Source organism: Neovison vison, chromosome 7 (assembly GCF_020171115.1).
Source record: "Neovison vison isolate M4711 chromosome 7, ASM_NN_V1, whole genome shotgun sequence".
Lineage (NCBI taxonomy): Eukaryota > Metazoa > Chordata > Mammalia > Carnivora > Mustelidae > Neogale > Neogale vison.
This window is the reverse complement of record NC_058097.1, coordinates 57722051-57750004: the sequence shown is the minus strand read 5'-3', so window position 1 is coordinate 57750004 and position 27954 is coordinate 57722051. Positions and strand designations below refer to the sequence as shown.

The 27954-nt window shown below is 44.2% G+C and overlaps 1 protein-coding gene and 1 pseudogene across 2 annotated transcripts; one reads left to right on the top strand and one right to left on the bottom strand.

The window, feature by feature from the left end:
- Positions 1-48: 48 nt before the first annotated feature.
- On the bottom strand, positions 49-27839 carry LOC122912088 (zinc finger protein 256-like). Of its 2 annotated transcripts, none has more exons than XM_044257422.1 (3): positions 27626-27839; positions 24761-24887; positions 49-4199 (listed from the first exon to the last, which is right to left on the bottom strand). In XM_044257422.1, the coding sequence occupies exons 1-3, from the start codon at positions 27656-27658 to the stop codon at positions 2086-2088; spliced, it is 2274 nt and encodes a 757-aa protein (XP_044113357.1). In that variant the 5' UTR covers positions 27659-27839; the 3' UTR covers positions 49-2085. The 2 variants fall into 2 exon arrangements, with proteins under 2 accessions (XP_044113357.1, XP_044113356.1); XM_044257421.1 differs by lacking the exon at positions 27626-27839 and adding an exon at positions 25486-25598.
- LOC122912119 lies at positions 22431-22645 on the top strand (annotated as a pseudogene).
- Positions 27840-27954: the final 115 nt, after the last annotated feature.

Here is a 27954-nt window from a genome sequence, read left to right as displayed (position 1 = left end):
GTTAATTTTATTTTTCAAAAATAAAAACAGCTTACATCTATATAAAAGTACTGACACAAATGTTTTTGACTCCTTTATTTTCAACAGGCAAAATCTGGAAATAACTTAAGTGCCCATAAAAAAAATGAAAAAAAACAAAAAAACAAAAAAACAAAAAACAGCGGTATATGCCAACATAAGGGTGTTATCTAGACAGAAAAGTGAGCAACTTGCAGAACATCACTGATGAAAAACTAATTACATACCACAAAGGAAATCACAGAGGGGTGGGGAAGAATTCATTCCAAATATATAAATAACAAAAAGTGGATGGTTCCCATTGTAAAACAAATTACAGTGGTTCCCTGGAGAGGAGGGTAGGGTAAGGAGAGACTGTAGTAGGCCAGAGGTAAATAAAGCATGACATATATGGTCATTTTCAGGATTATCATGGTGGCAGAGATTCATATCCTTGTCAAAATTTATCAACTGTACACTCTTAAATATATGCAGTTTATTAGCATCTGTAATTTAAACCTTTATATAGTTTTAAAAATTGGCTCAAAATAAAAATAGATCTGGTAACCTTATGCTGACAGTACCACCCTGTTCCATGTCCTCTGGGCTTCAGTCTTACCTCAGTGTCTGCAGACACAGGCAGCAGTGAAGGATGGTTCCGCTGGTGTTAACAGGAACACTGCCTGGATCTTAAGGGCCACATCAACAAACTACTGACTCCCCCCATCCCTTTTACTCTCTTGTATTCCTCTCTGTGTAGTACTGGCCTGGACGTGGAGAACACAGGGGCTTAAAGGATCGCCAATAGCTTCCAGTTATTTTCTCTGACAATGACTTTACCTACACAAGATAAATATGCCTGGAGGTCCTGAGATTTGTGTACACACTGATCCTAGTCATTGTCACAGAAACTTGTCTGGATCCATTTCTAGAAGAGGCACATTCCATCCAGTTGGCTGCAGCCTCCTCCCCTTCCTGTTAAGTGTTTCTGTACCAATTATGGTTTCTCCTGCCCACTGTGGTCTTTCAACCAGTGACCCAAGCCCAATGGATTGTGGACATCAGGGCACATGGCTGCTTGTAAAGCCGGGGTTAATAGTGCTGACATCCCCTGTAAGACCCCCTTCGAGTAAGGGAAGAAATTCATGTCACTGGCAGAAGCACTAAGAGTCTCACACCTGCTCCCTCCTGGGGCTCGTCACTGAGGCTCCTAAAACACACGTCATCCAGACCTGAAATGAAAAACAGAAAGCCCCGCAGATTTTGCTAGGAGGCTGTGAGGCAGCAATCAATGCAAATTTAGTCCAAACTGGCAGGCTACTGGCACAACCTGGCTGGCTCAGTAGAGCTTGATTCTTGATCTTGGGGTTTGAGCCCCAAGTTGGACATAGAGTTTACTTAAAACAAAACAAAACAAAACTGGCAAGCTATTCCCTGCCATCCTTCACTTTCTCCTCAAGCACAGCTAGTTTGAGACTCTTAGAAGTTTACCATTTGATGCTTGTTGAGCCCAAATCTATTTATAAACTACTCTTCCACACAGTAAGTAGAACATTCATGATTAAAGACTTAAACAGTAAGGCCTTGATTATCATTTTATCCAAATCAATGTGGAGAAGACAGTTCTCCAGTTTGTGACTTGGAAGCTGGAAAAACTCATTACAAGAATCACATGCGACCAACATGTTCCTGAAAAAAGGTAGCCATTCTCTGTAAGCTGCCGGCCAAACTCATGATATTCTCTGGGTCATCACTGATGCAAGTCCATGACATGAAGGTATTCAAGGAGGAGGGAAAGCTGACCCCCAAAAGACCTCAAGTTATTGCTAATCTGCTCCAGTTCTAAGAAGAGAGGTCAACTTCTCTGAGTACACTGGGGTGAAGACTGATGTGCACTGTGTGGACCTACCAGTTGGCAGAGGTGAAAGGGTCACAGAACTGTCAGTTAAAAAAATCTAGAGAGCTCTCTGGACAATTCAGAAAATGCGACATGGCCACACAAACTTACAAGATAAATTTAAGGAATTTCCCCACCGTAGAAGATTCAAATCAGGCAAAAGTCTCCTCAAAGAGTTTTCACCAGTGGCATTATGCTGAATAAGGAAATTGCATATTCATTATAGAACCATGCCTTTCTCTAGTGTGAACTCTCCAATGTTGAGAGAGGTTAGATTTTCCCCTAAACGATTTCCCACATTCACTGCACTCATAAGGTCGTTCTCCAGTGTGAACCCTGTGATGGTAAGAGAGAGCAGTACGAGTGATAAAAGATTTCCCACATTCACTGCACTCATGAGGCCTTTCTCCAGTGTGAACTCTCTGATGATAATGGAGGGCAGTACTACTTATAAAAGATTTTCCACACTCACTGCATTCATAAGGCCTCTCTCCTGTGTGAATTCTCTGATGATAATGGAAGCTGGAACTAAAAGTAAAAGATTTCCCACATTTGTTGCATTTGTAAGGGTTTCCTCCATTATGAATTCTCTGGTGTATTGAGAGAGAATGTTTTTGTCGAAAGGATTTCCCACATTCACTGCATTCATAAGGCCTTTCTCCTGTGTGACCTCTGTGATGATACCTGAGTGCAGAGCTAGAAGTGAAAGATTTCCCACATTCACCGCATTCATAAGGCCTTTCTCCTCTGTGGGATCTCTGATGATAACTAAGGGCAGAGCGAGAGGTAAAAGACTTCCCACATTCACTGCACTCAAAAGGTTTTTCTCCAGAATGAACTCTATAATGATACTGGAGTTCATACCTACAAATAAAAGATTTCCCACATTCATTACACTCATAAAACCTTTCACCTGAATGAACCCTTAGGTGCATATTGAGGCTATTTCTTCGGGTGAAGGACTTGCCACATTCACTGCACTCATGAGGCCTTTCTCCAGTGTGAACTCTGCGATGATACTGAAGAGCACTATGAGTGCTGAAAGATTTCCCACACTCACTGCACTCATGAGGCCTTTCTCCAGTGTGAACTCTCTGATGATAATGGAGGGCAGTACTACTTATAAAAGATTTTCCACACTCACTGCATTCATAAGGCCTTTCTCCTGTGTGAATTCTCTCATGATAATGGAAACTGGAACTGCAAGAAAAAGATTTCCCACATTTGTTGCATTTGTAAGGGTTTCCTCTACTATGAATTTTCTGGTGTATTGAGAGAGAATGTTTTTGTCGAAAGGATTTCCCACATTCACTGCATTCGTAAGGCCTTTCTCCTGTGTGACCTCTGTGATGATACCTGAGTGCAGAGCTAGAAGTGAAAGATTTCCCACATTCACCACATTCATAAGGCCTTTCTCCTCTGTGGGATCTCTGATGATAACTAAGGGCAGAGCGATAGGTAAAAGACTTCCCACATTCACTGCACTCAAAAGGTTTTTCGCCAGAGTGACTTCTATAATGATACTGGAGTTCATACCTACAAATAAAAGATTTCCCACATTCTTTACACTCATAAGGCCTTTCACCAGAGTGAACCTTTAGGTGCATGTTGAGTCTATGTCTACGGGTAAAGGACTTGCCGCATTCACTGCACTCATAAGGCCTTTCTCCAGTGTGAACTCTGTGGTGATAATGGAGAGCAGTACGAGTGCTAAAAGTTTTCCCACATTCACTGCACACAAAGGACTGTCCTCCAAGGTGGACACCCTGGTTCCGTGTATCTGTGTGTTTGGGACCAAAGGCGTTCTCACATCCTCCCCAAGCACCACAACTGTTTTCGCGTTGTAACGTTGCCCTGCACTGGGGGATCGTGTGAGGCTTCTCCCCAGTACGAGTGGCCTCTTGCCCCAGATGCCCCGAGCCGGACAGCAAGTCCTTCTCAACCTCTCCACAGGTAAAGGGCTTTCCCGAACCACCGGATCCCAAGCTCTTGACAGCAGAGTCCCTGTCCACACGGCTCCTGAATGGTTTTGCTCCCGTGGGCTGCTCCTGCTGCTGCTGCTGCTCCAACTTCACACTGAAAAAAAATCGTTTCCCGCAGGCCCCACAACTCAACCGTTTCTGGCTGTTTTCTTTGCCCTGGAGCTCAGCCAAGTGGAAAATGTCTTTCAAGACGGGACCACACATCTCACAGGGGTGGGTCTTCTGGGAAGACAGAGCAGCCCTGGGTGTCCCGGTCTGTGAAACGCCTATAGAAGCGCTCTGTGCAAAGGGGGCCTCCTCATCCTCTGCTCCACAGCAGCAACCTGAAAGCAGAAAAACGCTGGTGAAACACGTGCTGGCTGAAGCGTGGGGTGATCATGTGTGGTCACGCATCTGGCTCATCTGGGCATGAGTGTATGGCAGGCTTTTCCAGACACCAGAGATGGAACACAGTTGAAGGAGTGGCCGCTGAGCACTCCTGGGCCCCTAAGGCCAAAGTATCGTGGCACGCGCACTAGCCAGAAGAATACAAAACTAAGGTATGACACGAGGTAGAGAGCCAGGATCTACAACTTACTCTCTGTCCACAGCTTCATGTTGGCCTGTTTCTTGGCCGAGTAGAAGACTGTGGGAAAATCTACTTACAAGAAATTTGCTGCTGTTCAAAGTCAATTTAAGCATATGTCAACATCTCATGGCAAACTGGCCAAGTGTGGATGCTGGGGTACACAGAAAGGAAAGAGCACTGGGAGAAATGGGTGAGATGTAGAGGCCTTAGAAGCTCCGATTAACCCCACACTGCAAGTCATGGAATTACCAAAGGAGTAGATCCCAGAAGTCCACAAATTGTTAACAGTGAAGAAGGAAAGGCAGAAACGGGGTGTGGCCACTGGCAATCAAACCAGACTCTGGCTGAACAAACAAAGGTGCCCAGTATGATCTGAACACAGAGCTGATATCATACCTTTCCCAGCTGCCATTCACGAGAAACAGGGCCCTGTGCCTGTGAGCACACCTGGTCACGCTGGAGCATGTCCATGCTATGACACACAAAGGACTCTTCCCTATAAACCTTCCTGAGCGGGACGCCTGGGTGGCTCAGTTGGTTAAGCAGCTGCCTTCGGCTCAGGTCATGATCCCAGCGTCCTGGGATCGAGTCCCACTTCGGGCTCCTTGCTCGGCGGGGAGCCTGCTTCTCCCTCTGCCTCTGCCTGCCATTCTGTCTGCCTGTGCTCGCTCTCTCTCCCTCTGTCTCTCTCTGATAAATAAATAAAATCTTAAAAAAAAAAAAAAAAAACACCTTCCTGAGCAACTACAGGGTACTAGGAGGCTAGAAATACTGTAGGAAAGGGAGTCTGGGTGGCTCTGTTGGTCATCTGACCCTTGATCACAGCTTAGGTCTTGATTGCAGAGTTATGAGGTCAAGCTCTGTGTTGGACTCTGTGCTGGGCTCTGTGATGGGTGTGGAGCCTACTTAGGAAAAGAAGAAAAAGAAAAGGAAAGGGAAGGAAAAAAAAAGGAAAGAAAGGAAAAGGAAAGGAAAGTAAGGAATGGAAAGGAAAGAAAAGAAATACTGGAGGAAAACAGGCTAAGTGGATGGCCAGCACTGTCCCAGAGCTACTCAGGATACAAAGGACCCAGAGAAGCACCCTATGTGACTGATGTCAGCAGAATGGTATTAGTGGAGATACCATCCTTCACCCCACCAAAAATGAATTCAAGAGCTGCCCATGAATGACATTAGCTTCAGAGGGATCAAAAATCCAGTTAAGACCAATTACTACACAGTGGGGGATAAAGGAGAGCACAAGCATGCAGAAAGGACAGCTGGAGACTTTATTAGCAGAGATGTGGGGGCGGGTCAGAAGGGCTGGTCCTGTCTGTATCAGTTACACCAGGCAGGTGCTACTGTGGTCCCTGCTCAGCCGACTCACGCCACCTTCCGCACAGGGGACACTGGCATTCTATGCCACTGAGTTGACCAACATGCATCACTGTCATGGACCCAGTGGCTATAAATCTCCTGCATCCGGCTCCCCCTGCTCCAGAGCTGCTGCTGTGCACCTCCAGGACAAGGACCGTGACTGCACCCCCCCAAAGCTGCATGTGTCCTGGGCCCCAGATCTTCATTCCAGACCCTGACCCCCAGTTGCATCGGGTCCACTGACGACTCAAGGGAGTGGAAATACCCTCTAGATAGGCTAGCCTGATGCCAGGGCCTCACAGCCACTGGGTCTCCATGCACACACAGACACCCAACTTCATGGCTGCAACTCACAAAGCAAATGAACACGACTGAGTTGTAATCAGTGTCCCAGGGCCCAAAACTGCTGTCACTCTGAAAAAGCCCGCACACCAGACCCTCTTCTGTGGCTGCTCCACGAGTGCCAGCCCATCAGACGCCAGGGCCGCTGCTACCACCCCAGGGTACCCAAGACTCGGACTCGGCACTGGCCTCAACTCTGCCACGATACTCTCCTGGAAAAAAGCCACCAGGTTTTCCTCAGAAATCTCCTCTGCTGCTTTGGACACTGCAGCCTTGGCCATAAGGCTCCCCCTTCCCAAGGCCTTGCCGGTGCTGACGGGGGCCAGAAAGTTTGACGTTGGGCCCTCCCCAGGTCCAGAATGGCCATAACCCATGAAGCTGACACCCTTGCACCCACCTGTCAGTGAAGGACCCTCCTGACCAAAAGTACCACAAACTCTGGAAGGAGTGACCACATCATCAAATGTGCAAACATGAACGCAAGGATGTAAGAAAACAAAAAATCAAGGAAACAACACCATCAAAGGAATACAGTAATTCATCAGAAAACAGAGTCAAGGAAATGGAAACATGAGACCTATGAGACAAAATTCAAATTAATTGTTTTAACAAAGTTTAGTGAGGCACAAGAAAACACAGGTTGGGGCGCCTAGGTGGTTAAGTAGGTTAAGCCTCTGGTTTCAGCTCAGGTCATGATCTCAGGGTCCTGGGATTGAGCCCCACATCAGGCTCTCGGCTCAGCAGGGAGCCTGCTTCCCTCTCTCTCTGCCTGCTGCTCTGCCTGCTTGTGATCGCTCTGTCAAATAAGTAAATAAAATCTTAAAGAAAAAAAAGGAAAAGAAAACACAGGCAGACGACTCAACAAAAGATGATACAAAATAAACAAAATAAGCTGTTCAACAAATATACAGAAATCATAGAAATGGGGGCACCTGGGTGGCTCAGTGGGTTAAAGCCTCTGCCTTCGGCTCAGGTCATGATCCCGGGATCCTGGGATTGAGCCCTGCATCTGGTGGTCACTGGTGGTCAGATGCGGCTGAGCGGAGTGAGTAGCAGACTCACTGGAGAGTTGCATGCTGGAGGCATGCCTTCATCCAGGTGCCTGCATGCCCCAGGGGCTGCCCTGCAGAGGTCCCAGACATCAGCAGAGAGGAGTGGCAGGGTGTGCAGTCACGCCATACTCTATGCCCGCGATACAGGAGAGTTTCGGGTGTGCCCACTCTCCAAAAGGAGGGTCAGATATAAGCAGTGACACATGAATCAATTAATAGTTGGCGACAGTCCACCCAATCACTGATGGGGCTCCTAATATGAGACTACAGGCAGCTGGGAAGACATCAAAATATGAGGACATGGAGCACTACTAGAGCATAATACATAACTGTACAACACTGAATCCTCTTAATGCCACCTCTCTCTTAAGAAGTAGGATGGCAGGTAACAAGTGGGACAGAAGAATGTTTCTGTCTTTCTAAACAGACTATCCTTAATGAACTGGTCTCTGTAGCAGAACTGTTTGACTCATTTTTTTTTTTTTAAGATTTTATTTATTTGAAAGAGAGAGAGCATGAGAGGGGAGAGGTCAGAGGGAGAAGCAAACTCTGCTTCTGCTGAGCAGGGAGCCCAATGAGGGACTCAACTGTGATACCCCAGGATCATGACCTGAGCTGAAGGCAGTTGCTTAACCAACTGAGACACCCAGATGCCCCTCAACTCATTCTTTATGTTAGAAAACTTCCCACAGGGCTGTACCAGCATAACCAGACTGTGCTTTTGAAGTCTCTTCTTACCAGTTACCAGAGTGACTTATGTGACCTTCCACTGTTGGGACTTGATTAGGTGGATATTAAACTCATCAGGCACGATTCAACCAACCAGAACCAAGATGGTATATGTATTTGTTTTATGTCTTAGGTGTCTAGCTCTGAGAGATCAACCAGATGGAAATGCCGGAGATCCATTTCATTTGCAGCGAAGATGCTTTGCTTTGCTTCTGTCAAAGGATAAGGACTATGGAAGGCTTAAACCACAAAAGTTTAGTTTTGTTGTACTCTTGTATTACCCTTGTTTTCTGAGGATTCAAACTTACACCTATTCCATCAGAAGAAACATTTCAATAAAATGTCCTTTGAATATTAACTACTATAATCATCTGATGACTTTCTTTTTTTAAAGATTTTATTTATTTATTTGACAAAGAGAGATCACAAGTAAGCAGAGAGACAGGGAAGGTGGGGGAAGCAGGCTCCCCGCTGAGCAGAGAGCCCGATGCAGGGCTTGAACCCAGGACCCTGAGATCATGACCCAAACCGAAGGCAGAGGATTAACCCACTGAGCCACCCAGGCACCCCCATCTGATGACTTTCTTATCCTCTAACTAAAAGTTATTCATTTGAGATGCTGTTTGGTTAGAATCAAGGTCCCTTATATATTTATGATACAGGTGATGGAAATCATCCCAAAGTGGCTATTTTAGAATACATACAGGGGCAGCTGGGTTAAGCGTCTGGTTTTGGCTCAGGTCATGATACTAGGGTCCTGGGATCAAACCCTACATCGGGCACTATGCTCAGCGAAGAGTCTGCTTCTCCCTATCCCTCTGTCCCTCCCCTCTGCTTATGCTCATGCATGCTTTCTCTCAAATAAATAAAATCTTTAAAAAGAGGGAGAGGATACATGTAGAGAAATGACTTTAACTAGTATAATATAAACTACATAATAAAGTGGAAATTTCATATATTTGCAAAAATTCTGTGTTGGTAAAAATTAACTTAACCTCCGGTATTAAATGTTTACATTAAAAGAAGATGGTGACACTGTCCCATTAAAAAAACAGGGGTAAAGAGGAAGAGCCCAAGATGGTGAAGGAGTAGAAGACTTTAGATTTGTCTGATCCCAGGCATTCAGCTAGATAGCTATCAAATTATTATGAACACCTGTGAACTCAACTGGAGATCTAAGGAAAGAACTGCTGCACGTCCACAAATAGAAAAGCGACCATTGTCTGTGAGGTAGGAGGTGTGGAGAAGGGAATTCGAGGTACTACATCAGAAGATAAACCATGGGGGTAGGATGCCTCTGGAAGCAAGCCAACGGAAAGTGATATATCAGAAGTATACAAAATCAGAACGTTTAGAAGGCTGTTCCAGTGAGGGATGTCCCTGCCTAAAAGGAGCTCAGGTGGTGAGCAAGGTAGAATCCTAGGTGGGACAGTGTAGTCTCAGGATTCCCGGGGGGTCACAGAAAGAACTGGGGTCCCTGAGTGCAGCAGAATTCCCAGGCACTAGAGTGGGGAACCCGGCTGCAATCAGGGAGCCCAAGAGTGGGGTCTCAGCTCAGTGCTTCCATAAACCATGAACTGCCACACAGTAGGGCAACCACTCTCTGAGCAGGGGCTCAGGAAGCAGCAGAGCCCTAAAGAGATCCCTCTTCCTCTCAAAGGGAGGAACAGCATGCATGCACACCACAGGAGTCTACAGAGTTTGGAGACTCTGAGCAAGGTCACAAGTGCTTAGTCACAGGCTGGGTGAGCACGGAGTGTGGCTAGAGACCAGGGAAACAGGAGTGATTGCCTGCTTTTCCCTGAGGATGCACTGAGGAGTGGGGGGGCATGAGGTTTCAGTTCTGGGTCTGGAGATTGGGAAGCCACCATTTTCCCTGCCATCCTCTCAAGCTGCAGGGAAAGCCTTCAGGGAACAAAAGCCACATAGAGCAATCCAGAGCCCCTGACTTAACCATGCCTTCTGACAAGGGGGTGCAATTCCTCCCAGGGCAGACACCTGAGAATCAGTGCAACAGGCCTCTCCCTCAGATCAGCAAGTTTAATGATCACACAGAACTGCAAAACTCTAGCACTAGGAGAAAACGGTACATAGAATCCATGATTTTTTCTTATCATTCCTTAGACTTTAGATTTTACATTTCTTTTCTTTTTCCTTTGAAACGATTTATTTTAGCAACTCTTTTTAAAAAGTCTCTTTTTATTTTCATTCTTAGAGTTACATTCTATCCACTCACTGTTTTAATTTTATTTTCGTATTTAAATTTTATTTTCTTTACAATTTTGCGATGCAGTTTCTTCTAACAAACTTACCAAAATACATACAGAATCTAATGTATTGCTCTCTTTTCTTTACTTGTCTGATTATATTCTTTTTTTAAGTCTTTTTAAATTTTCATCCTGATAGTTACATTTTATTCCTTCAATGTATTTAATTTTATTTTTGTATAATAAGTTTTTCTTTCTTCACAATTTTGAGATGTAGTTTCTTCTAACAAAAAGACCAAAATACACCCAGGATATAGTGTATGTCATCCTATCTGTTTATATACTTTCCATCTTTTTTTTTTTTAAAAAAAAATGTTTTTTAAAGTTTTATTTTACTCTTTCATTGATTTTGATTTTTTAAATTTTATTTTTGTACATACATGGTTTTTGTTCCTTACACTTTTGCCATCTAGTTTTCTAACAAACAGACCAAAATACACACAGGATCCAGTGTACCTCTCTGTTCTATTCACCTGTCTGATTATATTCTCTTTTATTTTTTATTTTTTATTTTATTTTATATTTTACTTTTAAAGATTTTATTTATTTATTTGACAGACAGAGATCACAAGTAGGCAGAGAGGCAGGCAGAGAGAGAGGAAAGGAAGCAGGCTCCCTGCTGGGTAGAGAGACCGACGTGGGGCTCGATCCCAGGACCCTGGGATCATGACCTTAGCCGAAATTAGAGGCTTTAACCCACTGAGCCACCCAGGTGCCCCTCTCTTTCACTTTTTAAAAATGTTTATATATTTTCTGGTTTCGGGTCTCTTCTGATTTGTTTAGTGTATATTTCTAAGGGGCTGTTGTTGTCATTTCAGTATTCTGTCCTCTCGTTCATCTAGTCTTCTCTGGACAGAATGACAAGACGGAAAAACTCACCTCAAAAAAAAAGAACAAGAGGCAGTACTGACAGCCAGGGACCTAATCAGTATGGATATAAGTAAGATGTGGAACTAGAGTTTAGAATAACAATTCTAAAGATACTAGCTGGGCTTGAAAAAAAGCATAAAAGACACTAAAGAATACTTTCTGGAGAAATAAAAGAACTAAAATCTAGTCAAGTCAAAATCAAAATGGCTATCGAGATTCAATAAAAAATTAAAGTTCTAAGGGTGCCTGGTTAAGTGTTTGCCTTCAGCTTAGGTCATGTTCCCAGGGTCCTGGGATCGAGCCCCACATCCGTCTCTTTGCTCAGTGGGAACCTGTTTACCCCTCCCCCTCTGCCTGCTGCTGCTTGTGGTTGTGCTTGCTCTCTCCCTCTGTCAAATAAATAAAATCTTTAAAAAAAAAAAAAGGAGGTTCTAACTGCTAGAATAAACGAGGCAGAAGAATTAGTGATATAGAAGACAAAATGATGGATAATAAAGAAGCTGAGAAAAAGAAAGATATACAACTACTGGATCTCAAGGGGAGAATTTGAGAGAAAAGTGATAACATAAAGTGAAACAATATTAAAATAATTGGGATCCCAGAAGAGGAAAGAGAGGGGCAGAGCAGAAAGTATATTGGAGCAAATTATAGTAGAGAACTTCTCTAATCTGGGTCCATCCAGGAAACAGGCATCAAAGTCCAGGAGACACAGAGAATACCCCTCAAAATCAATAAAAATAGGTCAACACTTCAGCATATTAATAGTGAAGATTGCAAACCTCAGAGACAAAGAGAAAATCCTGCAAGCATCTTGGGGACAAGAGGTCCATAATCTTCAAGGATAGAAACATTAGGTGGGCAGCAGACCTATGTACAGAGACCTGGCAGGCCAAAAAGAACTGGCATGATATATTTAGGGTGCTAAATGAGAAAAGCAGGCAGCTTAGAATACTTTATCCGGCAAGGATGTCATTCAGAATAGAAGGATAGATAAAGAGCTTCCAGGATGAAGAGAAAACAAAAGAATTTGTGGTCACTGAAACAGCCCTGCAAGAAATATTAAAGGGGATCCTTTAAGTGAAGAAAAAGCCCAAAAGAAACATAGACCAGAAAGGAACAGAGAAAATATGTGGAAACTGTAAATATTCAGGTAATAAAATGGCACTAAACTCTAATGTTTCAATAGGTACTCTGAAGGTAAGTGGCCTAACTGCCCCAATCAAAAGACACAGGGTACCAGATCGGAAAAAAAAGCAAGACCCACTGTAGGCTGTGTGCAAAAGATTCATTCTAGGGACGCCTGGGTAGCTCAGTTGGTTGGACGACTGCCTTCGGCTCAGGTCATGATCCCGGAGTCCCGGGATCGAGTCCCACATCGGGCTCCCAACTCCACGGGGATTCTGCTTCTCTCTCTGACCTTCTCCTCGCTCATGTTCTCTCTGTCTCTCTCTCAAAAAAAAAAAAAAAAAAAAAAAAGAGATTCATTCTAGACACGTAGACACCTCCAGAGTGAAAGTGAGGGGGCAGAAAACCATTTATCATGCTAATGGACATCAAAAGAAAGCTGGGGTAGCAATCCTTATATCAGACAAATCAGATTTTATTTTTTTAAAAAGATTATTTATTTGACAGAGAGAGAGAGAGATATCACAAGTAGGCAGAGAGGCAGGCAGAGAGGCAGGCAGAGAGAGAGAGAGAGGAGGAAGCAGGCTCCCCGCTGAGCAGAGAGCCCGATGTGGAACTCGATCCCAGGACCCTGAGATCATGACCTGAGCCGAAGGCAGCAGCTTAACCCACTGAGCCACCCAGGTACCCGACAAATCAGATTTTAAACCAAAGTGTAATAAGAGATGAGGACGGACATTATAATATAATTAAAATGTCTATCCAACAAGATCCACCAATTGTAAATTTTGTACCCTCAAGATGGGAGCAGACAATTATATAAACTAATTAGTAACAAAATTAAAGAAACACATTAATAACAATACAATTATAGTAGTTTAACACCCCACTCACTGCAATGGACAGATCATCTAAGAAGATCAAGAAGGAAACAGTGGCTTTCAATGACGCACTGGACCAGATGGACCTCAAAGATATATGCAGAACATTCCATCCTAAAGTAATAGAATATACACTCTTCTCGACTGCACATGGAACATTATCCAGAACAGATCCATTCTGGGTCACAAATCACGTCTCAACTGGTACCTAAAGATTGGGATCATTCCCTGCATATTTTCAGACTACAATGCTTTGAAATTTGAACTCAATCACAAGAAGAAAGTTGGAAAGAACTCAAATACAGTGAGGCTAAAGAGCATCCTACTAAAGAATGAATAGGTCAACAGGAAATTAAAGAATTTAAGAAATTCATGGAGACAGATGAAAATGAAAACAGGGAGCACCTGGGTGGCTCACTGGGTTAAGCCTCTGCCTTCAGCTCAGGTCATGATCCCAGGGTTCTGGGATTGAGCCCCACATCAGGCGCTCTGCTCAGCGGGGAGCCTGCTTCCCCCCACCTCTCTCTGTCTGCCTGCCTCTCTGCCTACTTGTGACCTCTGTCAAATAAATAAATAAAATCTTTTTTTTTAAAAAGATTTTATTCATTTATTTGTCAGAGACAAAGGGAGAGAGAGTGAGCGAGCACAGGCAGACAAAGAGGCAGGCAGAGGCAGAGGGAGAAGCAGGCTCCCCGCCGAGCAAGGAGCCCGATGTGGGACTCGATCCCAGGACCCTGGGACCATGACCCGAGCCGAAGGCAGCCGCTCAACCAACTGAGCCACCCAGGCGTCCCAATAAATAAAATCTTTTTAAAAGAAATGAATATAGAACTGTTCAAAACCTTTGGGATGCAGCAAAGGCAGTCTTATGAGGGAAGTATAGAGCAATACAAGCCTTTCTCAAGAAAAAAAGAGAGGTATCAAATACACAACCTAACCTTACACCTAAAACAGCTGTAGAAAAAGAACAGCAAATAAAGCTTAACCCCAGCAGAAGAGAATTAATAAAAGATCAGAAACCAGTGAAATAGAAACCAAAAGAACAGTAGAACAGATCAAGAAAAGCAGGAGCTGGTTCCTTAAACAAATTAGTAAGATTGATAAACCCTGGCCAAACTTACCAAAAAGAAAAGAGAAAGGACCCAAATAAATAAAATCATGAATGAAAGAGGAGAGATTACAACCAAGACTGACAAAATACAATTTCGCAAAGAAATGGATGCATTCCTAGAAATGAATCAACTACCAAAACTGAAACAGGAAGAAATAGAAAACTGAACAGTCCCATAACCAGCAAAGGAAATTATAGCAGGAATCAAAAATCTCCCAAGAAACTAAAGTCCACGCCTGGATGGCTTCCCAGGGGAATTCTATCAAACATTTCAAGATTTAACACCTATTCTTCTGAAACGGTTTAAAAAAACAGAAATGGAAGGAAAACTTCCCCACATCTGGCTCTCTCCTCAGGAGGGAGCCTGCTTCCCTTCCTCTCTCTCTGCTTGCCTCTGCCTACTTGTGATCTCTGTCTGTCAAATAAATTTTAAAAATCTTTAAAAAAATAAATAATAAATAAACAATAAAAAACAAAAACAAAACAAAGCAAAACAAAACAAAACAAAACAATGACAACAAAAAACAAGACCCAACTATGTGCTGTGGATATTTGACTCACTTCAGCATTAAGAACAAAAAGAAGGCTAAAAGTGAAGGGAGCAAAAAATGTACTTCTTGCAAATGGAATACAAAAAGCAAGCAAAAATAGCAATACTTTTATCAGATAAAATAGACTTAGAGACAAAGTCATAACATAAGGATAAAGGAGCTAATGTATCGAGAGGATGTAACAACTACAAGTGTTTATGCACCAAACATCAAACTATGGAGCACCTAAACACAGGAAGCAAATATTATCAATGCGAAGGCAGATAGACAGTAACACTGTCATAGTAACAGAGGGCCTTCAAGGCACCTGGGTGGCTCAGCGGATTAAGCCTCTGTCTTCAGCTGAGGTCATGATCTGACCGCCCCAAGATGGAGCCCCACATCGGGCTAGCTGCTTGACGGGGGGCCTGCTTCCTCCTCTCTCTCTGCCTGCCTCTCTGCCTACTTGTGATCTCTCTGTCAAATAAATAAATAAAATCTTAAAAAAATAAATAAATAACAGAGGACCTTCAATATTCCCCTAACAACAATGGGTAGATTATCCAGACAGAAAAGCAAGAATACTTTGTATTTTAACTATACTTTAGATCAAATGGACTAGTAGGTATATAGAGAATATTCAATTCAACTGCAGAATAACACACATTCTCCTCAAGGGAATACAGAACATTTATTAGGAAAGATCGTATGTTATAAATCATGAAACCAGTCATAACAAATTTAAGAGGAATAACATCAGTTATCTTTACTGACCACAGTAGTATAAAATTAGGAATAAATAATAGGAGGAAAGCTCAAAATTCAAAAATATGTGGATATTAAACAATGCAATCATGAAAAACAAATGGGCCCAATTAAAAAAAATCTTGAAACAAAGAAAGCAAAAACACAAAATAATAAAGCTTAGAGAATACAGCAGTAGCAGTTCTAATAGGGAAATTTAGAGCAATCAAGCCCTACATTAAGGAAACGGTATCAAATAAGCAAATTTATAATTCAAACAAAACAAAAGAACAATTTAAGGCTGATGTTAGCAGAGGGCTAAGATCATAGAGGGCTGCAAAAAGCTTCAGCTCTAGGGGAAAATAGTATCTAGCCTCCTTTATACTTTTATTCTTTATTCTTTTTTTATTTAATTTTTTCAATTCTTTATCTTATTAACTTCTTTGCATTTCTATTTTTATACAGATTTTTAAACATTTATTTATTTATTTATTTTACTTTCATTGTATTATTTTTTCTTTCTTATTTGGGAACCTAGATTCTTTTAACAACCAGACCAAAACAAATACGGAATCTAATTTGGTGTTGTTATTGTTTTGTTTTTCCTTTTTCTTTCTTCTTTTCTTTTCTGCACAAAATGACAAGATGGAGAAATTCACCACAAAAGAAAGAACAGGAGATGGAGGTAGTACTCATGGACAGTGATTTAATCAATACAGATACAATTAAGATGTCTGAACTAGAATGTAAAATAATTATAAGGATACTAGCTGGGCTTGAAAATAGCATAGAAGACACTAGAGAATTCCTTATTGCAGAGATAAAAAAACTAAAATCTAGTCAGCCCAAAATTAAAAATGCTACAACCAAGATGCAACCCCAAGTGGAGGCCATAAAAATGAGGACTGAAAAGTGAGAGGAGTCAATCAGTGATACAGAAGATATAATTATGGAAAAGCATGAAGCTGAAAAGAAGAGGGAAAGAAAGGTAATGGACCACATACTTAGACTTAGGGAACTCAACAGCAAATTATTAAAAGGTGATGACACTTATAACATTGGAGTCCCAGAAGATGAAGAAAAAGAAAAGGGGGTAGAAAGTTTATTCAAACAAACTATAGCTAGAAACTTCCCTAATCTGAGGAAAGATACAGACATCAAAAGCCAACAGGCACAGAGAACTCTCATTAAATTCAAAGCCAGGACACCTTGGTGGCTCAGCTGACTAAGCATCCAACTTTTTTTTTTTTTTTAAGATTTTATTTATTTATTTATTTGACAGAGAGAAATCACAAGTAGACGGAGAGGCAGGCAGAGAGAGAGAGAGAGGGAAGCAGGCTCCCTGCTGAGCAGAGAGCCTGATGCCGGACTCGATTCCAGGACCCTGAGATCATGACCTGAGCCGAAGGCAGTGGCTTAACCCACTGAGCCACCCAGGCGCCCCTAAGCATCCAACTTTTGATTTCAGCTCAAGTCATGATCTCAGGGTTGTGAGATTTAGACCTGCACTGAGCTCAGTGCTGGGCATGGAGGCTGCTTAAGATTGTCTCTCTCCCTCTCCCCTCCTCCAACCTATTTTTATAAAAAATAAATAAATTCAATAAAAGCTGACCATCATCAAGGCATATTATATGTCAAGTTCAAAAAACACACAGGCAAGGAAAGAATCCTGAAAGCAGCAAGGGAAAAGAAAAGTCATCAACCTTCAAGAAGACAGATCAAGTTTGCAGCAGACATGTCTACTGAAATTTGGCAAGCCAGAAAGCCATGGAACTATTCAATGTGCTGAAAGGGAAAAATATTCAGCCAAGAATTCTTTATCCGGCAAGGCTGTCATTCAGAATAGAAGGACAGACAGTTTCCCAGACAAACAAAAACTAAAGGAGTTCATAACCACTAAACCAGCCCTGCAAGAAATTTTAAAGGGGATTCTCTGAGTGGAGGAAAAGAAACAAACAAAAACCTCCCCCTAAAAACCCCCCAAAAGCAAAAAAGACTAGAAAGGACCAGAGAACATCACCAAAAACACCAACTCTATAGACAACACCATGACACCAAATTCATATCATTCAATAATCACTGTAAATTTTAAAAAATATTTTATTTATTGGGTGCCTGGGTGGCTCAGTGGGTTAAGCCGCTGCCTTCGGCTCAGGTCATGATCCCAGGGTCCTGGGATCGAGTCCCACATCGGGCTCTCTGCTGAGTGGAGAGCCTGTTTTCCTCTCTCTCTCTCTCTCTCTGCCTGCCTCTCTGCCTCCTTGTGATCTCTCTCTGTCAAATAAATAAATAAAATATTTAAAAAATATATTTTATTTATTTATTTGACAGATCACAAGGAGGCAGAGAGGCAGGCAGAGAGAGGGAGAAGCAGGCTCCCCACTGAGCAGAGAGCCCAATATGGGGCTCGATCCCAGGAACCTGGGATCAATTCACTGTGAATTAAAATGGACTAAATGCCCCAATGAAAAGACGTAAGAATGGATTTAAAACAAGATCCATCGGGCGCCTGGGTGGCTCAGTGGGTTAAGCCGCTGCCTTCGGCTCAGGTCATGATCTCAGGGTCCTGGGATCGAGTCCCACATCGGGCTCTCTGCTCTGCAGGGAGCCTGCTTCCTCCTCTCTCTCTCTCTGCCTGCCTCTCTGCCTACTTGTAATCTCTCTCTGTCAAATAAATAAATAAAATCTTTAAAAAAAAAAAAACAAAAAAACAAGATCCATCAGGGCGCCTGAGTGGCTCAGTGGGTTAATCCTCTGCCTTTGGCTCAGGTCATGATCTTGGGGTCCTGGGATTGAGCCCTGCATCGGGCTCTTTGCTCAGCGGGGAGCCTGCTTCCCCCCCCTCTCTGCCTGCCTCTCTACCTACTGGTGATCTCCCTCTCTCTGTCAAATCAATTTAAAAAAAAAATAAATAATAAAACAAGATCCATCTATATGCTGCCCAGAAGAGGCTCATTTTAGACTAAAGACACCTGCAGATTGAAAGTGAGGGGATAGGGGCACCTGGGTGGCTCAGTGGGTTAAATCCTCTGCCTTCAGCTCAGGTCATGGTCTCAAACCTTTCCAAAAAATAGAAATGGGACGCCTGGGTGGCTCAGTTGGTTGGACGACTGCCTTCGGCTCAGGGCGTGATCCTGGAGTCCCGGGATCGAGTCCCACATCAGGCTCCCAGCTCCATGGGGGAGTCTGCTTCGCTCTCTGACCTTCTCCTCGCTCATGCTCTCTCTCACTGTCTCTCTCTCTCAAATAAATAAATAAAAAAATAAAAAATAAAAAAATAAAATCTTTAGAAATGGAAGGCGAGCTCCCAAACTCATTCTACAAAGATAGCATTACCTTCACACCAAAATCGGAAAAAGACCCCCCTAAAAAGGAGACTTATAGGCCAATATCATGATGAACAGGAATGCAAACACTCTCAATAAAATCCTAGCAAATCAGAGGCGCCTGGGTGGCTCAGTCAGTTAAGAGTCTGTCTTCAGGGGCGCCTGGGTGGCTCAGTGGGTTAAGCCGCTGTCTTCGGCTCAGGTCATGATCTCAGGGTCCTGGGATCAAGTCCCGCATCGGGCTCTCTGCTCGGCAGGGAGCCTGCTTCCTCCTCTCTCTCTGCCTGCCTCTCTGCCTACTTGTGATTTCTCTCTGTCAGATAAATAAATAAAATCTTAAAAAAAAAAAAAAAAAAGAGTCTGTCTTCAGGTCAGGTCATGATCCTGGGGATCCTGGAATCGAGCCCTGTGTCAGGCTCCCTACTCAGCGGGGAGACTGCTTCTCCCTCTGCCTCTGCTGATACCCTCACTTATGTTTGTGTTCTCTCTTGTCTCTCAAATAAATATCTTTTTCAAAAAAAAAAAAAAACAAAACCTAACAAATCAAATCCAACATTACATTAAAGAATTATTCACTACAATCAAGTCGGATTTCTTCCTGGGCCACTATGAGTGGTTCAAACACTGCAAATCAACGCCATACACCACATTAGGAAAAGGAACGATAAGAGACATATGGTCTTCTCCATAGATGCAGAAAAAGCATTCGACACAATACAGCATCCTTTTTTTTTTTTTTTTTAAAAGATTTTATTTATTTATTTGACAGAGAGAGATCACAAGCAGGCAGAGAGGCAGGCAGAGAGAGAGGAGGAAGCAGGCTCCCTGCTGAGCAGAGAGCCCGATGCGGGCCTCGATCCCAGGACCCTGAGATCATGACCTGAGCCGAAGGCAGCGGCTTAACCCACTGAGCCACCCAGGCGCCCCAGCATCCTTTCTTGATAAAAATGCTCAACAAAGTAGGGATGGAGGGAACATACATAAACATCAAAAAGGCCATATATGAAAGAACCACAGCTAATATCATCCTCAATGGGGAAAACAGAAAGCTCTACCTCTATAGTCAGGAACAAGATAAGGATGTCCACTTTCACCATTACTATTAAACACAGTATTGGAATTGTTAGCTTTAGCAATCAGAAGACCAAAAAATAAATAAATACACAAATAAAAGGCATCCCAACTGGCAAGGAAGAAGTCAAAACCTCACTATTTGCAGACGACGTGATACTCTGTAGAAAATCTGAAAGACTCCACCAAAAAACTGCTAAAACCAATACATGAATTCAGAAAAACTGCAGGATCCAAAAGTGATGTGCAGAAATCTATTGCATTTCTATATACTGGTTACTTCACCAGTAAAAAAGCAGCAGAAAAAAAGAAATCAAGGAATTGATCCCATTTGCAACTGTACGCAAAACAATAAGATACCCAGGAATAAACCTAACTAAAGAGGTAAAAGATCTTACTCTGAAAACTATAAACTATAGGACATTCATGAAAGAAACTGAAGAGGACACAAAGAAATGTCAAACAGTCCAAGTTCATGGATTGGAAGAACAAATATCATTAAAATGTCTCTACTACTCAAAGCAATCTACAAATTCTGTGCAATCCCTATCAAAATAGCATATTTCACAAAACTAGAACAAATAATCCTAAAATTTATACGGAAACACAAAATTCACTAAATAGCCAAAGCAATTCTGAAAAGAAACAAAACTGGAGGGATCACAATTCCAGATTTCAAGCTATATTACAAAGCTATAGTCATCAAGACAACATGGCACTGGCACAAAACAGACACATAGATCAATACAGAACCCAGAAATGGACCAACAACTCTATGGTCAACTAATCTCCCAAAAGAAAGAAAGAATATCCAATAGAAAAAAGTCAGTCCCTTCAACAAATCCTGTTGGGAAAACTGGACAGCCACATGCAGGAGAATGACACTGGACCATTTTCTTACACCATACACAAAAAAACAAATTAAAAATGGATGAAAGACCTAACTATGAGATAGGAAACCATCAAAATTCTGGAGGAGAACACAGGCAGAAACCTCTTTGACCCTGGCTATAGCAACTTCTTATTAAACATGCTGCTGGATGCAAGCCAAACAAAAGCAAAAATGAACTACTGGGACTTCACCAAGGAAAAAACTTTTGCATAGTGAAGGAAACAATCAACAAAACTAAAAGGCAGCCTACAGAATGGAAGAAGATATTTGCAAACAACATATCTGGTAAAGGCTTAGTATCTAAAACCTATAAAGAACTTACCAAACTCAACATCTCAAAACAAATAACCCAGTTAAGAATCAGGCAGAAGCGGGTGCCTGGGTGGCTCAGTGGGTTAAAGCCTCTGCCTTCGGCTCAGGTCATGATCCCAGGGTCCTGGGATCAAGTTCCTGCACTGGATTCCTTGCTCAGTGGGGAGCCTGCTTCTCCCACTGCCTCCTGTTCCCCCTGCTTGTGCTCATTCTCTCTGACAAATGGATAAATAAAATCTTAAAAAAAAAAAAAAAAGAAGACCTCCAGATGGCTAAGAGACACATGAAAATAAGCTTAACATCAAACATCAACAGGGGAATACAAATCAAAACCATTATGATACCACTTCACACCTGAGAGAATGGTTAAAATTAACAACACAGGAGGGGCGCCTGGGTGGCTCAGTCAGTTGAGCATCTGCCTTCAGCTCAGATCATGATTTTAGGGTCCTAGGATGTAGCCCCACATCAGGCTCCCTGCTCAGTGGGCTCCCTCTCCTCCCCGCTCCTGCTCTCTCGCTATCTCTGTCTCTCTCTCAAATAAATAAAATCCTTTTATTTTTAAGTGTCTAGGGGCGCCTGGGTGGTTCAATCAGTATCTGTGTTCAGCTCAGGTCATGACCTTGGGGTTCTGGGATTGAGCCCCGTGTTGTGCTCTCTGCTCAGATAGGAGTCTGCTTCTCCCTCTCACTCTCTCTCTGTGCTCTCTCTCAAATAAATAAATAAAATCTTTCCAAAATATTTAAAAAAAAAATACAGGAAACAACAGTTGTTGGCGAGGATGTGGAAAAAGGGGAAACTCATGGACTGTTGGTGGGAATGCAAAACAGTGCAGCCACTCTGAAGAACACTATGGAGGTTCCTCAAAAAGCTAAAAATAGAGCTACCCTACAGGCCAGCAACTGCACTACTAGCTATTTACCCAAAGGATATAAAAATACAGGTAAGAAGTGGTATATGCACCCCGATGTTTAAAGCAGCATCAGCAATAACCAAGTAAGAGAGCCCAGATGTCCACTGACTAATGAATGGATAAAGAAGATGTGGTGTGTGTGTGTGTGTGTGTATACACACATATATACAATGGAATATTAGCCGTCACAAAAAATGAAATCTTCCCATTTGTAACTATGTGGATGGAACTAGAGTATATTATGCTAAGTGAAGTAAGTCAAACAAAGATAGACAAATACCATATGATCTCACTCACTTATATGTGAAATTTAGGAAAGAAAAGAGATGAACATATAGGAGCGGGGAGAGAAAAAAGGAGAAAGGGAAACAAGCCATAAGTGCCTCTTAATGATACAGAACAAACTGAAGGTTGATGGCGGGAGGTGGGTGGGCAACGGGCTAGATGGGCGATGGCTATTAAAGAGGACAATTGTGATTCGGCGGCGGCTCCTGAGCAGACCGGTCTTCTCTAGCTCGCGCACCTCCCTCCGCTTCCTCTGCAACCATGTCTGACAAACCCGAAAGATTGAGATTGAGAAATTCGATAAACTGAAACTGAAGAAGACAGAAACACAAGAGAAAAATCCACTGCCTTCAAAAGAAACGAATGAACAGTAGAAGCAAGCAGGCGAATCATAATGAGGCAAGCACCGCCGATATGCACTGTACATTCCACAAACATTGCCTTCTTTACTTCTTTTCAGCTGTTTAACTTTTAAGATGCAAAGAGGTTGGATCAAGTTTAAATGACTGTGGTCCCCTTGTTCTTATCAAAGAATCTGAACTACTGACTGGGAAGCCAAACCTCCTATACATCGGCAGGGGAAGGAAAATAACTTGTATGCCGGCAAAGGAAGAAGCTGGGTGGGCACAACTAGTAGAAACTAAGCTGGTCCAAGGTGTCTTGTGGGCGATAAACTGCAGTTTAGTCAGAGTGCCATTTTTTGCTTTGAATGATTTTAAGTATTGGAATGCACAATTTTTTAATATGCAAATAAAAAGTTTAAATGTTAAAAAAAAAAAAAAAAAAAAAAAAGGACACTTGTTGGGACGCCTGGGTGGTTCAGTGGGTTAAGCCGTTGCCTTCGGCTCCGGGGGTCATGGGATCGAGTCCCGCATTGGGCTCCTTGCTTGGCAGGGAATTTGCTTCTCTGGCTACCTCTGCCTGCCCCTCTGCCTGCTTGTGTGTACTCGCTTGCGCTCGCGCTCTCTCTCTCTCTCTGGCAAATAAAAGAAATCTTTAAAAAAAAAAAAAAAGAGGACACTTGTTGTGATGAGCACTGGGTATTGTATGCAAGTGATGAATCATGAAATTCTACTCCAGAAACCATTACTACACTGTATGTTAACTAACAAAATTTAAATTAAAAAAAATAAAAAAGGCTACCATATGGTCTACCATTGCCATTTCCAGGTATTTACCCAAGAAAACAAAATCAGTATCTCCACAAAATATCTCCACACAGAGATAACCACTGAGGTATTATTCACAATAGCAAATATATGGAAACATCAGTAAGTGTGACTGAGTGTTTAATGTGACGAAGAACATTTAGTAGACACACACATGCCAGAATATTCAGCCACAAAAAAGAAAGCAAAACTGCCACTTGCATAACATGGATGCACCTAGAAAAGACTATGCTACGTCAAACCGCACAGAAAAGACAGCTAGTGTACGATACCACATATACGGAAACTCTGGAACAAACAAACAAAAACCCCAGAAACAGACTAGAATGCCAGAAGCTAAGGACTGGGGCACAGGGGAAGATGGTCAGGGATACAAACTTTCACTTACAAGAGGAGCAAATTCTGAGGGTTTAATGTTGAGTACAGTTGTTAATACTGTACTGTACACTTGAAATTTGGTAAGAGAATAGATATTAAGCTTTCTCACCACCACCAAGAAAAAGGTATTCTTAACAAATGATACGTGAATTGATTACCATCATTTAGGTAATAATTTCATATTGTATATCGAGTCATCATGTAATATACTTGCAATAATTAATTCTATTTGTCAATCATATTTCATTAAAGTTGAAGGAAGGGGGGCAGGTGGAAGAAGAGATGTAAATACTACCCGAAGGGGCGCCTGGGTGGCTCAGTTGGTTAAGTGACTGCCTTCAGCTCAGGTCATGATCCTAGGATCTTGGGATCGAGTCCCACATCAGGCTCTCTGCTCCTTGGAGAGTCTGCTTCTCCCTCTGACTTTCTCCCCTCTCATGCTCTCTCTCACTGTCTCTCTCTCAAATAAATAAATAAATAAATAAATAAAAAATTAAATACTACCCGAAGAAGCATACAGGACAGTCTTGAGAAGTAGTCCATGGTATACCTACACAGTGGCCATGCCAATGTCTCCCAATTTCAGGCACAGGCAGAAATGATGAAATGTAACCCCAAGGAAGGGTTCAAAACCCAGGCCACAGAAATGGCACTGATCTGAACACAGAGACCCAGCCAGGGAGAGGGCAAGCAAGGTGCATTCCATTAGCTTCACTCATGACCACTGGCCTCCAATCTTAGCCGATCAGGGCTCAGCACAGCGGGTACTGGGGCTGCGGGCAGACAGAAGGGCACATCAACAACTCAGGGCCAGCAACAAAAGCAACTGCCCAGAAAGCTGGGGAAGCACGCAGTTAACACAGTCCATACCAGAGAAGCACAAACCCTCCCCTGGAGAATGGAAAAGGGGAGTCCGCAGGATACAGAGTCCAGGGCAGGTCAAGGGGACGCTGAGGGCCTTACCCAGTGACGATACAAGTGCAAAGTTCTCCAGCATCACATGGTGGTACAGCCGTCTCTGAGCCTCATCAAGAAGCCTCCACTCCTTCCAGGAGAAGTACACGGCCACGTCCTCAAAGGTCACACCACACTACCATGAAAGGAATACATGGAACCCTGAGCATTCTCTCTCACTGAGAACCCACCAGCCAACCCAAACACCCACCCCAGTCTCTCCTGCCAGCCCAGCTCCCCTCCTCAGATAATACCAGGTCCTGGTGCCTCTAATGCTGCTCTCCTCTCACCTTCCCACCAATCACTGTTCAGTGCTCAGCAATAACACGCAGGGGTCACATGGAAGCAATATGGCCTACAAGTCCCAAACCCCTGCCAGGATATTCCCACGGAGTCTCCCAGGTCATGCCCTTAAGACAGCCAATTATAGGCCCTGCTCTGCCGGGAAGTCTTCAATACCAGGCCCAAACCTGAGGCCCTTAGCTCACACTTCTTCTCTATGTGTACATAATTTTGTAGACTGAACCTCTCTCATGACTTAGGACCCCACAGATGAACACCCACACCTTTCTGCTCCACAACAAAGGATTCTCCCTTGACTCACACTTGTACTTGACACATGACACCCAATGGATGTTTAACAAACACAAACAGGTTCCACTACCACCCCAGTACTCCCATGTATCCCAACTGAGGGAAAGCCTCAAATGCTGCTGAGAAGCCTCCTCACCTACCTCTAATTCTCCCTGCAATATGACACTCACAACCACTGTCAACTTAGGATATTCATAGACCCTCTTCTGTCCGGGATCGCCTCCAGCCGGGAAAATCCCCGCCATTACAAGATGGCGCTTGGCTCACTGCCAGCAAAATACGCTGCAAGTAAACAACGAACGTTCTGGTGAAGCCCGCCTAAAGGAGAACATAGTCATTGGCTGTTTCAAATAATCAGCATAGTAACAGGACTCTCATTGGCTCTCCCCATTATTGCTTGGCCCCTTATTGGTCACCCTGCTCACTGATTGGTCATGTAAGTGTATATAAGTGTGTAGACTTGCGGAAATAAAGAGAGAGAAGATACATCTGAACCGGGGCTTCTTGTCGTCCTTGCCAGTCGAGGGCGACACTCTTCTATTTCTGTGCCACCCATACTGTCCCTCAACAATCAGAACCCTCCACTCCAAACTGAACCTCTGTGAAAACCCCAGCACTAAAGGTCTCCCTGCCAGGCACAGCGAACCACAAATGACCACATTTGTCCAGACCTTAACAACCAGCAAGACTTTGAAACACCCCAGGCACCGTAAAAACTCATCATAAAATTCTGTGAAAACATACATCATCGAATAAAGAGCAGGCCCAATTTCACTCTCGGCAAAATTACTCTTGCGTGTTCTAGCTATCACTTGTCCCAGCATCCCACGGAAGGCTTGTCCATGTATCTGCCAGATCACTGCCTCTCTCCTTCACCTGTGTTCACAATGCCCAGCAACCCCGACCACGTGCTGAGCAGGAAAACCACTCTTCAGCACATGTCACTAGGTCCCTCTGAACTAAGAGGAGCATTGCCATGACACACTGCATTCCCTTCCTAAATGTGATCCAAGTCTCCACCCTGGTCCACACAGCAGCCATCCCTTTTCAAACTCTCCATCATGAATCTTTCCCCCAGTTTCCCAAAATTTCCTCTCCAGCTGCCCATGTGATGCCATTAATCACACTTCTCTGAAACATCAGAGATTGTAAACAATGTCAAAACAACTTAGGTATCCCCAAAGACAGTTAACCTACTGCTGACTTCAACAGCTGATGATGAAGGCTTTCATATTTTCTGCTACCAGGACCTGTGAAAACTAACAATGGAAAATCTCACAAATTGGTATCAGGAGGTTGCAGGCTTGAGGGGAGATCTCAAACAGTATCACAGTGATCAACTGCAGACCAAAGAGGAAAAGACAAACTTGGCCTTATGTGGGGCACTCCTTCATTACCCCAAACCCAGAAAGACAGTCTTTCCCGATCACCCACCCAACAGTCAGCCACCGGGAAGACACGACTCCCACTTTACTCCCGTCGCCCTCAGAGTTGGTAACAGCCTTCCCGACTTCGCCCCTTTCCCTTAAAAAGCACGACCTCCCCCCTCTTCTCCACACTGGCTTCTGCTTTGACTCGGATTCTTCGGTCCCAATCGCTGTTCCCTGTCGCTCCCACAAAAACAACTTCTCTGCGGGTAAAGTGTCCGCAGTTTTCTCTTCAAGCGTCACCGACCAAAAGCCCCGGAGTTCCTCTCACTCCCTCCGTTCTCCTCTCCCCTGCGACACCCACAATTCGCCTCAGCCCTTCTCCGAAAACAGACCAACAGCAGCCGGTTCTCCAACATCCAGGGCGGATACGGGGGCGGTCCGGGCCACTACCTGCGACCACCGCGAGTCCCTCCTGCTGCGCGCCCTACCTGCGCGCCTCCGCTGCCGCCTCCGCTGCCTCCGCGGCTGCCTCCGCGGCCGGAGAAAGCTCCCTGACACCCGGGTTAGACCACCTCCCCTCACCGCCAGCAGACACGGCTTCGGCAGGCAGCGCCGGCGCACGCCTCACCAGCCGCGCCGCACTCTGCTCCTGACAGAACCAACGCAGCCGCGCCGTCCCCCGTTGGTGGCGCGGGCCCCCCGCAGTCCCCGCCCCCGCGGCCCCTCAGCCCGGAGCCCGCGCCTGCACGCAGTCCGCCGGCGCTCCCACACAGCGCCCCCCCCCCACCGGCGCCTCCCTGTCCCGGACACCGGGGCCTGGGCCGAAGGGCCGCGAGCAGGCGCCCCGCGCTCGGGCCTTCGGGGTCTGGGTGGGAGGCCGACGGGGAGGGCCCGGGGGACGAGCTTTTACCTCAGCCGAGTCCCTGGGTGCGGCTGCCGCCATCACACTCGGTGGGCCGGCAGCGGGCCGGAGGGGAGCGGACACCTGGGCTCAACTGTGTGCGGCAAAGGAGGCGCCGCTCCTCTTGTCTTCAGCGTCAATTACCCAGATCCCGAACCGCGCTCGGGAACCTGAGGAGATACACAGTCCTAACCTGGAACTACAACCCAGCTGGCGGGGATGAGGCCGGAAGTCCCGCCCCGAGCGAATGCGCACGCCTAGAAAGGCCGCGTTCTGCTCTGGGTACTGAGACTCTTCGGGGTAGTGTGGCTCCCAGAGCTCGGGGTTTCCGGTAGGGC

What these genes read in the sequence shown, in the direction of transcription:
- LOC122912088 (XM_044257421.1), bottom strand. Translation starts at nt 25,590, where the DNA reads ATGGCGGGGATTTTCCCGGCTGGAGGCGATCCCGGACAGAAGAGGGTC. An exon ending in TATTGCAGGGAGAATTAGAG is followed by an intron (nt 24,888 to 25,485) that starts GTAGGTGAGGAG and finishes CTTTCATGGTAG; the next exon opens with TGTGGTGTGACCTTTGAGGA. An exon ending in TGCACTTGTATCGTCACTGG is followed by an intron (nt 4,200 to 24,760) that starts GTAAGGCCCTCA and finishes TTCTGCTTTCAG; the next exon opens with GTTGCTGCTGTGGAGCAGAG.